Below are 14,697 nucleotides of genomic sequence, written 5' to 3' on the forward strand. Positions count from 1 at the left end.
TTTAATTTAATTTATTAATATGGTTTATTTTTTAGGGCGGCCGAGTTTTAACAAACCCAGAGAAGTGGTCGTCACTTTCGATCTCTTCCTCCAATTTCTTCCTTTCCCACAAACAATTGATGCAACACGAGCCCATTTTGTATTATTATTGGGATTAACCCTCTGAAACTATGTCAACCTTCTTTTTTTCTTCTTCGTTTCTTGTTTTTTTTTTGTTGTTGGAGCAATTCTTCTTTCATTTTCCCTAAAGTTAATGCTCACGCAATACATCCTTCGGTGTCAGGTTGAGGGCTGCCAGGTAGATCTGAGTGATGCCAAAGCTTACTATTCCAGGCACAAAGTCTGTGGCTTGCACTCTAAGACCCCCATGGTCATTGTTGCTGGTCTTGAACAGAGGTTTTGCCAACAGTGTAGCAGGTCAGCAAGCACTTGTGCCCTTTACAAACAAAAAAAAAGAAGTTATTAAATTTGATGTTGGTTGGGGTTTTCTTTCTTTATTATTTGCACAGAGAAACATTTGCCCATTGGCAGTTTCAACTTTTAAAATTTATCAATTCGGTGATGAATTGCATTCTTGGTGGTGCTTGGTGGGGTTCTAGCTTTTGTTTCTAGTTGTTGATGATTTTTGTTGTAATTTAGCTATGCTTTCCAATTTGTCAATTTTCTATTTGTTTCAAGTTTCTATCTTTGAACTTTGATGTAGCCGTTTGGTCTTAACTGGTTATCTACTTTAATGCTGTTTTTGTTTAGTTTACATGGAAAGTTGGTATATGCCATATGGTGTTGTCTTGGGTATCTGTCGTTTTGAATTTTAATGTTCACTTCTTTGCTGTTTCTGGTAATGAGTCTGGACATTTTCGCTGTGCATGGCGGTGTAGTTTCTTGTTTTTTTTTTTTCTTTCTTTGGGTTGCATAATCCTTTGGTGGTTAATGCTTGTCCTCTGTGAAATTGTTCCTGTTATTGAATTGTGTTCTGGTTTGTTGGTTACCTTAATAGAATGAATGGGTAGGGGGCTTGTGTATGTGTGCTGTGTTTTACTTATCTTTTGGGTACATACTGGGGGATGAGTTTGACCTAAATTTTTCTCTAATTTTAGATGTTTTGTGCTTTTAGTCATTAACTTGAAACTTGAAGCTATTAAGGAACTGTTGGGTCCTTTTTGTTGTTGTGGAGCATTTCATCCAAAAGGGTTTAATGTAGTATAATGAATTGAAAAGCTTGATGTATGTGCTTTCCGCTATGCACTAAGGGAATGAGTTCTTTCTAGTTCAAGGATTTGATCTACTACAGTTTTATCATTATTTTAGAAAACTGATTAACCAAGACAAAGTCATTCATGATTGATTGTTATGACAATCATGCCCTGAGAACTAGGTTTATCTACCCCCTTTTCAAGGGGTTTAATGAACACAGATGAAGGTGTTTTCTTGAGTTTTACAACAATAAACTACCTCAGAAATCAGAATGAACATGAGACTGTTGACTTCACAAATGAAAATAAGTGTTAATTGCATATCCTCAAATTTCTATTTTTGAGATTCTCAAAACCAATTAACTTGTGGTGTGGCATATTGAACTAAAGTATTATCCGTGGGGGTCTCGAAAGCTGTCATTTTAATTTTTCGTGGATATGCACAAGTTTAATAAAACTTGATCAATGCATCATGCAGTTGCCACTAATCTATCTAAACATCTGCCTCCCAAACCAGACTTCAAATATGGCTCCACAATCCCTCACTTAGTATTTCCTAGTGTTTATAGGTGATCCTACTATAATATTGGTCTTGTTTTGGAGATTTTCTATGCAGAAGTTCATCATGGTTGGATGCTTTTAGACCGTATGATAAAATGTAACTTTCAATATAGTTCACTAGAAGGTCATTGATTCGAGAAACTAGAATAAACCAAGGATCTAAAGTTGTCAGAATGCTGCAGTTTGATGCTTCACTTTCAAGGCTTGTGTGCCAAATGAATAAGCTTGCAGCAATAGCGTTGAAACTTGAGACTTGGGTTGAAACAAATAACAAATGCTGTTTCATTGAAATCCCATGTCTTTTTGGATTTGATAACCTTTATGGAATCCATGTCATTCTTACTTGATTTGCTTTGCAAGTGTGAGATAAAATTTAGCATTAAATATATATACCTGTGGTAGTAGATGATTTTAAAGATCATCTAGTCTCTTTGATGTTTTTGATACTTTGGAATTGAACATTACATGCCTAGTTATGTGATGGTACCTGTGGCAATTTAGCATTAAATATTGTCTCATAAAATTTAGCTTTAAATATATATATACCTGTGGCAATCTATTATGTGATGGTATGTTCACCTTTAAAATTGAATATTACATGCCTAGTTATGCTGCTATACCAAGTTTCAAACAGTCTTATAAAACTGGGCATGAGGTGTGAGCTATACAAGTATGAGACAGAATTTCTAGATACAGATAGTAAACTTTGCTTCATGAATTCTCTCTGTTGAGTGACAGCAAACTTGTACATTGTATTGTCTCTTGAATAGTTTGTTCTTTAAGATCTTAAGATGACCCTTTCAAACTAGCAGCGTATGCGTAAAAGGTTCACAATCACAAGTTAATGATACTTCCCTTTGCTTTATTTTGTTCATCAATAATAGTTTATTATATTTGAGTTTGGTAGTTGAAAAATGGTTTTGTTTCTTTCAGTACTTCAACTAGGATGTTCTTCGATTTTTATTTATGAGTGTTTTTTATATTAAAAAAGAGGTCTTGCTCTTTCTGCTGAGGTTTTGTCTTCTAATTAGGTTTGAAGTAGAACATTTCAGTGGTTGGATTCAGTGAATTTCAGGTCTCATCAGTTATGGCATAACCTATGTATACCCTTTTTAAAAAGAATCCGGATCCTCTGGTTAGCCAAACTAAACAAGCAATTCCCCTCATTAAATGTCTGCTTTTGCTTTCGTTATTGTACAAATTTCTTCAAGCCTTTAGTACAGGCCCTACTTTGATGGTGAATAACTTACCTCACAATTCCCAGATTTCATCAGCTTCCTGAATTTGACCAAGGAAAACGTAGTTGCCGTAGACGCCTGGCTGGTCATAATGAGCGCCGCAGAAAGCCACAACCTGGATCCATATTGTCTGCGCGTTTTGGCCGACTTTCTTCATCTATCTATGGTTAGACATCAGCTCATCATTAGTTGAATTTCCCTTTGAATATCCCTTTAAAATACCTGTTTGCACTCAATAACTGTCAAATGTGTATATTTTTCAGTCGTACTTGTAAAACTGCAATAAAATGTTTTACTTGAAATGATAGAAAACAGCAGCAGAGTTGGAAGCTTTCTCATGGACTTCACTGCATACCCAAGGCATTCTGGGAGGGATGCATGGGAAACCACGAGAACGTCTGAGTGGGTACCTGGAAATCAAAATTCCAATGACATGGGGAAGTTTCTTCAACATCCATGGCAGAGCAACTCTGAGATTACTCCATCAGGCCTTTACCTGCAAGGTTCAGCGGGCGGGACTAGTTATCCTGGTCCTGGAATTCCTCCGGGAGAATGCGTCACAGGAGTCACTGACTCAAGCTGTGCTCTCTCTCTTCTGTCAAGTCAACCATGGGGCTCAAGAAACCGAGTATCGGGTGTTGGGATGAACACCGTGGTAAACACTCAAGGGCCACCTGTGGGTCAACCGATCACTCATGCTGGGACCTCCAACCACTTTCCGACCACTTCGTGGGGTTTCAAAGGAAATGCCGGCAGCTCACACGAGATGCTTCCTGATCTTGGTCTCGGTCAAATATCGCAGCCTCCTCTTAGTACTCAGTACTCTGGTGTGCTTGAGTTGTCTCAACAGAGCAGCAGGAGGCAGCAACAAATGGAACTTGGACACACCAGGGGCTTTGACACCAGCAGTCAGCATATTCACTGGTCACTTTCAAATAGGTCCCTTGGTTCTCCAGTTCATATGAATGCTTTATTATTGGGTCTTAAAACTTTGGAACCTTTTGAAGGTTTTATTATGTTTTGTTGGGTAGAAAACCTGAACTGGCTATGCTTTGTTGTGTATGTTTTGTTAAGACTAAGAAGATCAGAATCTAAGGTTAGCATTCAGGGCTTGAAGTGCCTACCTAGCAATGAAGCTACTATTTTGGATTTTGGAATCTTATTATGATTATTGATGGTTTGTGAATTTCTTTGAAGCACTTTGGATAAATTTAACATGTTTGACAGGGGAAAGGATAAAAAAAAAACTTTGTTGATAACATAATCTTGGACATATTTGCTGTAAGAATCTCAAAGTTTTGTTGATACATCCGTTCTTTTATCTGGTTGAGACATATTTGAATTGAGTATTTTCTTTATTTGAGGGATGAGTAGGGACACAAAAAAGAAGTGAATCAGAAAGGGGATAAAGCTTTAAACCCAGAATGACTTGTATGATTACGAAGGGATCATCTATAGTCCGTTTAGGTGAGTTGAGTACCGAAAATTGTCATTGTTCAAGAAGTAGGAAGTCTACGTATGGTATGAGTCAGATGAGAAATCGATAAGGGAAGAAGAACACAAAAAAGAAGACGATGAGGATGGATGAAGATAATGGAACAAGAACGCCAAGTGAGAGAGAAGTATATAGGGAGTCGTGGAAAACATAATTACACAGAGAGAGAAAATGGAATGGGAAAGTCAATCAAAAATTAATTCCAATATATCATTTATATATATTGGGTACATACTGGGGGATGAGTATGGCCTAAATTTTTGTCTAATTTTGGATGTTTTGTGCTTTTAGTCATTAACTTGAAACTTGAAGCTATCAAGGAACTGTTGGGTCCTTTTTGTTGTTGTGGAGCATTTCATCCAAAAGGGTTTAATGTAGTATAATGAATTAAAAAGCTTGATGTATGTGCTTTACTTTATGCACTAAGGGAATGAGTTCTTTCTAGTTCAAGGATTTAATCTACTACAGTTTTATCATTATTTTAGAAAACTGATAAGCCAAGACAAAGTAATTCTTGATTGATTGTTATGACAATCATGCCCTGAGGAAGTTAATGAACAGAAATGAAGGTGTTTTCTTGAGTTTTACAACAATAAACTACCTAAGAATGAACATGAGACTGTTGACTTCACAAATATGGAAATAAGTTAATCTATCTAAACATCTACCTCCCAAACCAGACTTCAAATATGGCCCCACAACCCCTCCCTAAGTATTTCCTAGCGTTTATAGGTGAGCCTACTATAATATTTGTCTTGTTTTGAAGATTTTCTATGCGGAAGTTCATCATGGTTGGATGCTTTTGCACCATATGATAAAATGTAACTTTCAATAGTTCACAAGAACCTCATTGATTCGAGAAACTAGAATAAAACCAAGGATCTAGAGTTGTCAGAAATGCTGCATTTTGATGCTTCACATTTTGATGCCCCCGGGCGGCCGTCTAATCCTCAACATTTCATCCAATTTTTTATTAAATTATTAAAAATATATATTTTTTTTGGTTGTAAAAATAGAAAAAATAGAACCAAGAAAAAAACCCTACCCCACCCACAGACCCAGAGCCATCCTCTCCCCAACGCTTCTCCCTAGGCCAACTAGCCCCACACCCAGCGACTCCAGCCCATTCCCAGCTACTCCAACGCTCTCTCTCTCTCTCTCTCTGTGAATGGTCAATGGGAGTAAAGGAAAGCTTATATAGAACCCATAAACATTATCAGAATGTTTTTCTCTATGTCTCTTAGCCAATCAATGGCCAAGTCAAATGGGTATTTAAAATAACAAATGTGTATTACTTCAATTGGTGAAAACAAAACAATCATGTTGAGTTTTTGAAATTAAAGGTGATGGCTCATGAGTTGGAATTAGGGTAGTGGCTAGTGGAATTGGATGGAATTTGAGAGAGAGAGAGAGAGAGAGAGAGAGATAAGGCTGTGGAAGTGGTGGGTTGATTTTTATTAAAATTCTTTTATTTTTTGTATTTTATATTTAATGTCATTTTATTTTTCAGTATTTAGTTATTTTTAAGGGAGATTCACTATTATACCAAATATAGGAGCTCAAATTATAAAAAGACCTTATATGAAATGGACTTTATAACAAAAAGGCTTTTAACTTCTTTTAAATTACAAAATTGTCATTGATTTCTTAAAACAGACCCAACCCCAAAACCTCATAAAAAAGCCCAAAACACTCAATAGGATATCAAAGTAATTTAATAATCAAAATTAAATTCAATAGGGCAAATTGTCATTTTTTGGGTTTGTTTATAGAAATTAAATGATGTAGGGTTTATTTATAGTTTTAGTGCTAAGAATGGGTATATGACTAAATATCTCTATTTTTAATGTACAAATTGACCAATTTGCCCTCATATTTAACGTCAAATTGGATGAAATGTTGACGATTTAAACGGCAAGGGGGAAATTGGCGAAAAATAAAAGTTCATATCCTTAATTTTCTAAACAAAAGGGATAGGGAGTAAATCGAAAGTTAGGTACAAGTTTAGGGGGCAAATCAATAGTTAACCCTTGAAACAAATAACAAATGCTGTTTCATTGAAATCCCATGTCTTAAAAGTTATACAGGTTCTTTGGATTTGATAACCTTTATGGGAACCATGTCATTCTTAACTGATTTGCTTTGCAAGTGTAAGATTAAAATTTAGCATTAAATGTATTTACCTGTGGTCATCTAATCTCTTTGATGTTTTTGATACATTGGCAATCTATTATGTGACGGTACGTTCGCCTTTAAAATTGAACACTACATGCCTAGTTATGCTGCTATACCAAGTTTCAAACAGTCTTATAAAACGAGGCATGAGGTGTGAGCTATACAAGTATGAGACAGAATTTCTAGAGATAATTGCTTCAGGAATTCTCTCTGTTGAGTGACAGCAAACTTGTACATTGTATTGTCTCTTGAATAGTTTGATCTTTAAGATCTTAAGATGACCCTTTCAAACTAGCAGCATATGCGTAAAAGGTTCACAATCACAAGTTAATGATACTTCCCTCTGCTTTATTTTGTTCATCAATAATAGTTTATTACATTGTATTGGCTATGCTTTTGTTACTGCACAGATTTCTTCATGCCTTTAGTTCAGGGCCTACTTTGATGGTGAATAATTTTCTTACCTCACAATTCCCAGATTTCATCAGCTTCCTGAATTTGACCGAGGAAAACGTAGTTGCCGTATACTCCTGGCTGGTCATGATGAGCGCCGCAGAAAGCCACAACCTGGATCCATATTGTCTGCCCGTTTTGGCCGACTTTCTTCATCTATCTATGGTTAGACATCAGCTCATCATTAGTTGAATTCCCTTTGAATATCCCTTCAAAATACCTGTTTGCACTCTATAACTGTCAAATGTGTATATTTTTCAGTTTCCTCTTACCCTACTTACAAAACTGCAATAAAATGTTTTACTTGAAATGATAGAAACCAGCAGCAGAGTTGGAAGCTTTCTCATGGACTTCACTGCATACCCAAGGCTTTCTGGGAGGGATGCATGGGCACCCACGAGAACGTCTGAGCGGGTACCTGGAAATCAAAATTCCAATCACACGGGGAAATTTCTTCAACATCCATCGCAGAGCAACTCTGAGATTACTCCATCAGGCCTTTACCTGCAGGGTTCAGCGGCGAGACTAGTTATCCTGGTCCTGGAATTCCTCCGGGAGAATGCGTCACAGGAGTCACTGACTCAAGCTGTGCTCTCTCTCTTTTCTGTCAAATCAACCAATGGGGCTCTAGAAACCGAGTATCGGGTGTTGGGATGAACACCTTGATAAACACTCAAGGGCCACCTGTGGGTCAACCGATCACTCATGACCTCCAACCACTTTCCGACCACTTCGTGGGGTTTCAAGGGAAATGAAGCCGGTAGCAGCTCACACGAGATGCTTCCTGATCTTGGTCTCGGTCAAATGTCGCAGCCTCCCCTTCGTACTCAGTACTCTGGTGTGCTTGAGTTGTCTCAACGGAGCAGCAGGAGGCAGCAACACATGGAACTTGGACACACCAGGGGCTACGACACCGGCAGTCAGCAGATTCACTGGTCACTTTAAAAGTGGTCCCTTGTTCTCCAGTTCTTATGAATGCCTTATTATTGTGTCTTAAAACTTTTGAACCTTTTGAAGGTTTTATTATGTTTTGCTGGGTAGAAAACCTAAACTGGCTATGCTTTGTGTGTGTATGTTTTGTTAAGACTAAGACTATCAGAATCTAAGGTTAGCCTTCAAGGCTTGAAACTGCTTACCTAGCAATAAACCTACTATTTTGGATTTTGGAATCTTATTATGATATTGATGGTTTGTGAATTTCTTTGAAGCATTTTGGATAAATTTACCACGTTTGATGGGAAAGGAAAAAGGTGAAAAGAAAGAAAAAGGTTTTATTATTTAATTATTTAACTGAATAAATAAAGACAGTGGAAATAAATATTATGAGGAAAATGGAAGGGTGTCATGAGCAAATAACTGGGTGTGGCATTAAATGTTAAATCCTAATTTATCTTTTCGTACAATAGATCCCAAGTTAAATTCATGAAAATGTCTATTTTGAATTACCGCCATAATTCCCAACAAAAAAAAAAATTACCACCATATTTATACTAAGAGCACTTTCTTTGGCGTTTCGCTCAGAATGGCATCTCGACAAAAGCTGTCCTTTTTCACCGTAAGATCACCATGGACGTGACTTGTTTTCGTTGGTCCATTGGCTGCGAAATAGCAGTTCAAGCCCTACGAGATTGCCCAACTATTCGTCCCGTATGGGAGTCTTTGGAACTGCCGACAGTTTTTCTTGGTTTGACTCTGGATGATGCTGCTACTTGGCTGTTGGCGGCATGGGATTTAATCCCAATTGCTTAGCACCCTTCTTTTGTTACTGTGTTGTGGCTATTGTGGAATATCATAATGCTGTCCTTTTTGGTTCTGATCCTATGTTTGCGGAGCATCTCCTTTTCTGTGCAAAGAACTATATTGCGGAATATCATCAATCTCAGTTACTACTTCATAGGTGTATTTCTTTCCCATTTCGGACCAACATTGGCGTCCTCCTCAGGTTGGTTATTTTAAGCTCAATGTCGATGGTGCTTTGGATTTGAAGGATGGTCTTCGGGGGGTAGGTCTGATTGTTCAGGACTCACACAGCGTTCTTATAAGGGTGGTGGCAATGAGGGCACCTAGTCTCCTGTTTGTGTTGGCTACCGAGCTTTACGCTCTCAAAGTGGGTCTCTCTTTTGCCTTAGATGCATCGCTTTTGCCCTTGGTAGTTGAATTTGACTCCCTGGCTGCAGTGCAGTTGCTATCAAAGGAGGAAGAATATTTAGCTCCCGAGGGAGTGCTTGTGACTGAAATTCGGCATCTTCTTCTAGCGTTATCCTCTTGTGTTTGTTTTGTTCCCCGTACTGCCAACACTGTGGCTCATTGTATTGCACGTTATAGTCTTCAAGCGGATGAGCTTTGTTATTGGTTGGGTGATGGACCTCCCTAGCTCCTAGATGGCGTTAGGGAGGATAGGTTTCGTTTTGTCTGACTTTGTAATAAGGGTGTTGACTCTTCTGTTTAGTCATTAGCATGGGTGGTGTTCTTTCCTACCCCGGGGTTTTATTCCTTGTGGTTTTCCTCAACGAGGCCACCGTTAACATGCTCGTTCTTACCATGTAATGTTTTATTTGGGTTGAATGAAATACCATTTTCTCTATTTAAAAAAAAAAGCACAAATTAGCGCTAGGACAAACAGAAGTAAACGACAAGCAACTATTCAACAGACCGAAGATAGACCGGGTTCCTTTGCTCCGTTAAGGACCACGGCCTCGGCAACCACGTCGTTTCTGTAATTTAATATCTCCAAAGGAAAATGTGCCCAATGACATGTAACATCCCGACCCAAATTTTAAATTATTCGATAATTTAATTAATTTAATAAGTTATGAAATTACAATTTTGCCCCCCGATAGTAGGGGTATTTGTGTCACTTTTTAATCCAAAAGGATTTTTGGGAAATGAATGGTACCATGACGTAGATCGTGTCGAGATGAGTCCGTAGACATGTAGTGGGCTCAAATCAAAGTTGTAACGAAGAAATTAAGATCAAAAGAACCGTAGTGGAAAAACCATAAATAATTCTAAAAGGATTGAATAAAAATAAGAAAATTCTCTCTCTCTCTCTCTCTCTCTCTCTCTCTCTCTCTCCCTTGCAAAAAGCCCCACCCCCCCTTCCCTGCGACACTGTTCATCTTATTGGTTTTCTCATCGCCGCCGCCACCTCCAGCCACCAAACTCGACAAGGTTGGTACCAAAAGAACCAGCGTGATGTCGCCTTCCCATCCCGACCCTTCACCGCCCCAGCCGCCGCCGTATCTCACTGGAAATTGTGAAAAATCGACCGGTTTTGCCATAACTTCCCGGAGCTCGTTCGAGTGATTCCGACCACCAATTTCTTCAAACTTGGTATGCCTTTTCATCCTCTCAATGTGTTCTAGTTGATGGTTGGGTTGTTTACGATCAATTTCAACGTTTTGGTCGTCAATTTATCGCTTGAAATTTAGCTGGTATTTGTCTCACGATTCCGGCCATTTCTGGCCACATTTTGGGGTTGGTCCAAGAACAAAAGTTGCTCCACTCAATGTCCTGATGATGTAGGTATAAGTCTTGACTAGCGGTTTGGAGATTTTCCACTTGGATCGACTCCAATTTAATATATGTTGATCTAGGCATCCTTATGATTGTGTAGGAATTCGCGGATCGTGAATCAAAGCCCCGAATGTTCCGATTCAATAACTTAAAGTTTGCGTTAATTGATAATCGACCGATCGTGCGATCGTGAGCGAACCGACCTTTCGTTTCGGGCCAAATTTGATGGACATGCTTATTAAACATTGTTGAACCCATAGGAACTTCTGGATCAGAAATCGGAGGCCGTGGGCCCCGTTGATCCATTACATAAAGTTTGACAACTCGGTTAACCGAGCGTTTTTCGAGGCTATTCCAACATTCGAAACACGTAATTGGACCTTAGGTGGTCTCGTTCCTAGTACACATACTTGAAACCCGAGAAACTAGGAATTTAATTTAAAGTTCTCATTCGAAGCATTTTATATTAATTTTGTACTCGTATTCTGAAATAGGTGCTCCGACCACACGTACTCAGCATGTGGGACCCTCTCAGTGTGGGACTACTTGTTAGTGGATATTGTTTGAAATAGCATTATTTTTATTGATTAAATTACTCGGCATCTCATGTGAATTTTCATGGTTACGGAAAGGATATATGTATATATATCGTAGAATTTTGAATGCTTATACTATGTTGATATTTGAAGTTATGATTTTTCGGATTATGGATTATATAAGTTGGGAAATTGTTATTCACCTTGTGATTATATATGATTGGACAAGAGATAAATATGAGTTTGGGTACTTTATTGTTTGGTTATGTGAATATGGGATTACAGCATGCTATGTACCCTCTCTTGGTTATTGTACCCACACGTGGTGTTGGGTTATTCGGCATGTGGACATATATAGTTATGTTGTTAGCTTATCACACGTGGTGTTGGATTATCCAGCATGTGATAAAGTTGTTTGGGCGCATAGGACTTAGTGTTTGGTTTTGGCCACACGTGGTGTGTGCTGTAGAGTGTTCGTCCCCCGGTTGGACTGCTCATCCCTAGACGCTGGATAGAAAGTTGAAACCTTGTGGACTAGTCAAACAATCCCCCTATTGGATTGTTTTCCTTGGTACTCAAATTGGTGTGATACTCTTTTATATTTATATATATATATATAATATGTATATCGTATACCTCGTATACTTATGGTATTTGAGGTATATACTTATATAGTATGTGTTATAGTAGCTTATGGTTACATAACTATTTATAAAAGTATATATATATATATACAAATGTATAAATGAAATATTTTTAAAGTCATTTTTACCTATGTCGTTAATAAGTCTATTATTCGGGAACGTTTGGACTGGAGTCAAAAGTTTTGGTTTGGATGTTATTATATGTTCTCGGGGAAGTGAGAGCATTTTTTATCTCACAACTATTATGTAGATATGGTATCAATTGCATGTTTTTGGCATTATTTTCCAAACGGTGGGGTTGGTATGTTGTTTTGCAAACTAAATCAAACTTTGTTTTTGTCCACTCACATATTTTCTGCTTTGCGCCCCCCAGACAGTAGTTGGCCGAGCTGAATAGCATAGCCGAGCCCTGAACTTTCAAATCTCGAGCTTCAGTATGATAAGCTTTGTTCATTTTTGTCATATTAAACTTTATTACTATTTGTAAACCGAAACTCTTATATTCCTTTGTTATTGCTCGTACTAGGGTTTGATTTTTAGGCCGAAGGCCATTGATATAAAATGCATGAATTTATTTTGTGCATGCTGCCAGTTGGTGATATTAAATGTGTTTTTAACAAGTTGAGAAATTTGGGAAGTGTCCAATTTTCAAGGGAGACTTCGGCAGAAAGTCTCATGTCTTTAGTAAGTGGGACCGTCATCAGTATGATGTCGGAGCTTTCACTGGATTCGTCCCAGATTTCGAGAAATTCGGGGTGGGTCCTATCATGGCACGTGCGAAACGGTTTTGATTTGTGTTGATGTGGGGTCCAACTATTCAACGAAGGTCAAGCTAGTTAAGACATTGCTAGGGTCTCTTTCTCTTACACACTTTCTAGCTCTTTGCAACTTACACAGCACGCAACCCTCTCTGTGCTTCACAATCTCTCTCTCTACGACACTTCCTCCAAGGTTTGTCTTTAGCTTCCTTTGATTTTCCGCTTTAGAAATGTGTTATTGATTGCGTTTCCTATTCCGTCTGGTTTCCGAGAAAATGGAGGAAAATAGGACAAATTTGCATTTCTAACGATTGATTGTGTATGGCAAAATAGGAAATTGATTTTGTTTAGCTTCTTTTCATTTCCAAGCGGTGGTATTCTATGCTCCAGGTGATGGTAACTCTTACAATCATTACTTTTTTTTGTCTTTGATTAATTTTATGTTCTTTAATGAAAGTAGAAAAAAAAATAGAAAGAATCCGAACCTATGCATTTGTTGGATTCAAGTTTATGTTTGTTGCGTGAAATCCTTTTTTGTTCAAATTGTATCTTATTTGGAGGTGGCCACAGTGTCAAAAGAGGATATGAGATGTCATCTTTCTAGGTAATTATCGTTTCTTTGACAACTATATGCTTTCTCGAATTCCACACTTTGAAAATATGTCATTTTCTTTCTTCAGAAATTGTGTTGGTAGTCTTCTTGATAATACTGACTTAAAGTTTGCGTTAATTGATAATCGTCCGATCGTGAGCGATCCAACCGTTTATTTCGGGCCAAATTTGCTGGACATGCTTATTAAACATTGTTGAACCCATAAGAACTTTCGGATCAGAAATCGGAGGTCATGGGCCCGATTGATCCATTATGGAAAGTTTGACCACTCGGTTGACTGAGCGTTTTCCGAGGCTATTCCAACATTCGAAACACGTAATTAGACCTTAGGAGGTCTCGTTCCTAGTACACATACTTGAAACCCGAGAAACTAGGAATTTAATTTAAAGTTCTCATTCGAAGCATTTTATATTAATTTTGTACTCATATTTTGAAGTAGGTGCTCCGACCACGCATACTCAGCATGTGGAACCCTCTCAGTGTGGGACTACTTGTGAGTAGACATTGTTAGAAATAACATTATTTTTATTGATTAAATTACTCGGCATCTTATATGAATTTTCATGGTTACCGAAAGGATATATGTATATATATCGTGGAATTTTGAATTCTTCTACTATGTTGATATTTGAAGTTATGATTTTTCGGATTATGGATTATATAAGTTGGGAAATTGTTATTCACCTTGTGATTATATATGATTGGACAAGAGATAAATATGAGTTTGGGTACTTTATTGTTTGGTTATGTGAATATGGGATTACACCATGCTATGTTCCCTCCCTTGGTTATTGTACCCACATGTGGCGTTGGGTTATTCGGCATGTGGGCATATATGGTTATGTTGTTAGCTTATCACACGTGGTGTTGGATTATCCAGCATGTGATAAAGTTGTTTGGGGGCGTAAGACTTAATGTTTGGTTTTGGTCACATGTGGCGTTGGAATTTCTGGAGTGTGTGCTGTAAAGTGTTCGTCCCCCGGTTGAGGTTTAGGAAACAATTTTATCCAACACAATTTTTCCAATGTTTTCCCTGATGAACACAAGCAAGATTAGGGAGCAACCTCAATGGGGAAAAGGAAACTAACTTAGATTTAGTCAAAAAACAATTCTCGTCGTTCGATGGGAGGGTAGATGTTCACTTCAATTTTAAAAAGATAATATTGCAAATTCAAAATCTCTGCCACAAGATTTAGGCCTTACATGCGGCCCAAAAGTCTCTTCCACACATGCGTCCAGCTGGGGCCCATATTGTCCTTTGTTTGCATGTGGGCCCAAACTAATATATTTACAACAACTAATGCATTAAATCGAACAGATTTCACAAAAAACGTACCAATACCAATTTAGAGTAAATAGTATATATAAATATATATACAGTCCCTTTCTATTAAGGGATCTCTCAAATAATTTGATGGACACCCTTTAGGGTCCCCTAAGATTTTATTTTTTCAACAATCCAAACCATCTATTTTTTAAGTTTTCATTTATAGATCATCCTTACAAAAAATTAGA

At 37.8% G+C, this 14,697-nt stretch overlaps 1 protein-coding gene and 1 pseudogene across 1 annotated transcript; both read left to right on the forward strand.

Moving 5' to 3' along the window:
• The first annotated feature begins 15 nt into the window (after positions 1-15).
• On the forward strand, positions 16-4,188 carry LOC110747896 (squamosa promoter-binding-like protein 9). The gene is made up of 3 exons (XM_088254139.1): positions 16-417; positions 3,019-3,158; positions 3,301-4,188. The coding sequence occupies exons 1-3, from the start codon at positions 254-256 to the stop codon at positions 4,158-4,160; spliced, it is 1,164 nt and encodes a 387-aa protein (XP_088110265.1). The 5' UTR covers positions 16-253; the 3' UTR covers positions 4,161-4,188.
• Positions 4,189-6,808: 2,620 nt separating this feature from the next.
• On the forward strand, positions 6,809-8,060 carry LOC110766515 (squamosa promoter-binding-like protein 14; annotated as a pseudogene).
• Positions 8,061-14,697: the final 6,637 nt, after the last annotated feature.

This window comes from Prunus avium, chromosome 6 (genome assembly GCF_965620075.1).
Source record: "Prunus avium chromosome 6, drPruAviu1.hap1.1, whole genome shotgun sequence".
Lineage (NCBI taxonomy): Eukaryota > Viridiplantae > Streptophyta > Magnoliopsida > Rosales > Rosaceae > Prunus > Prunus avium.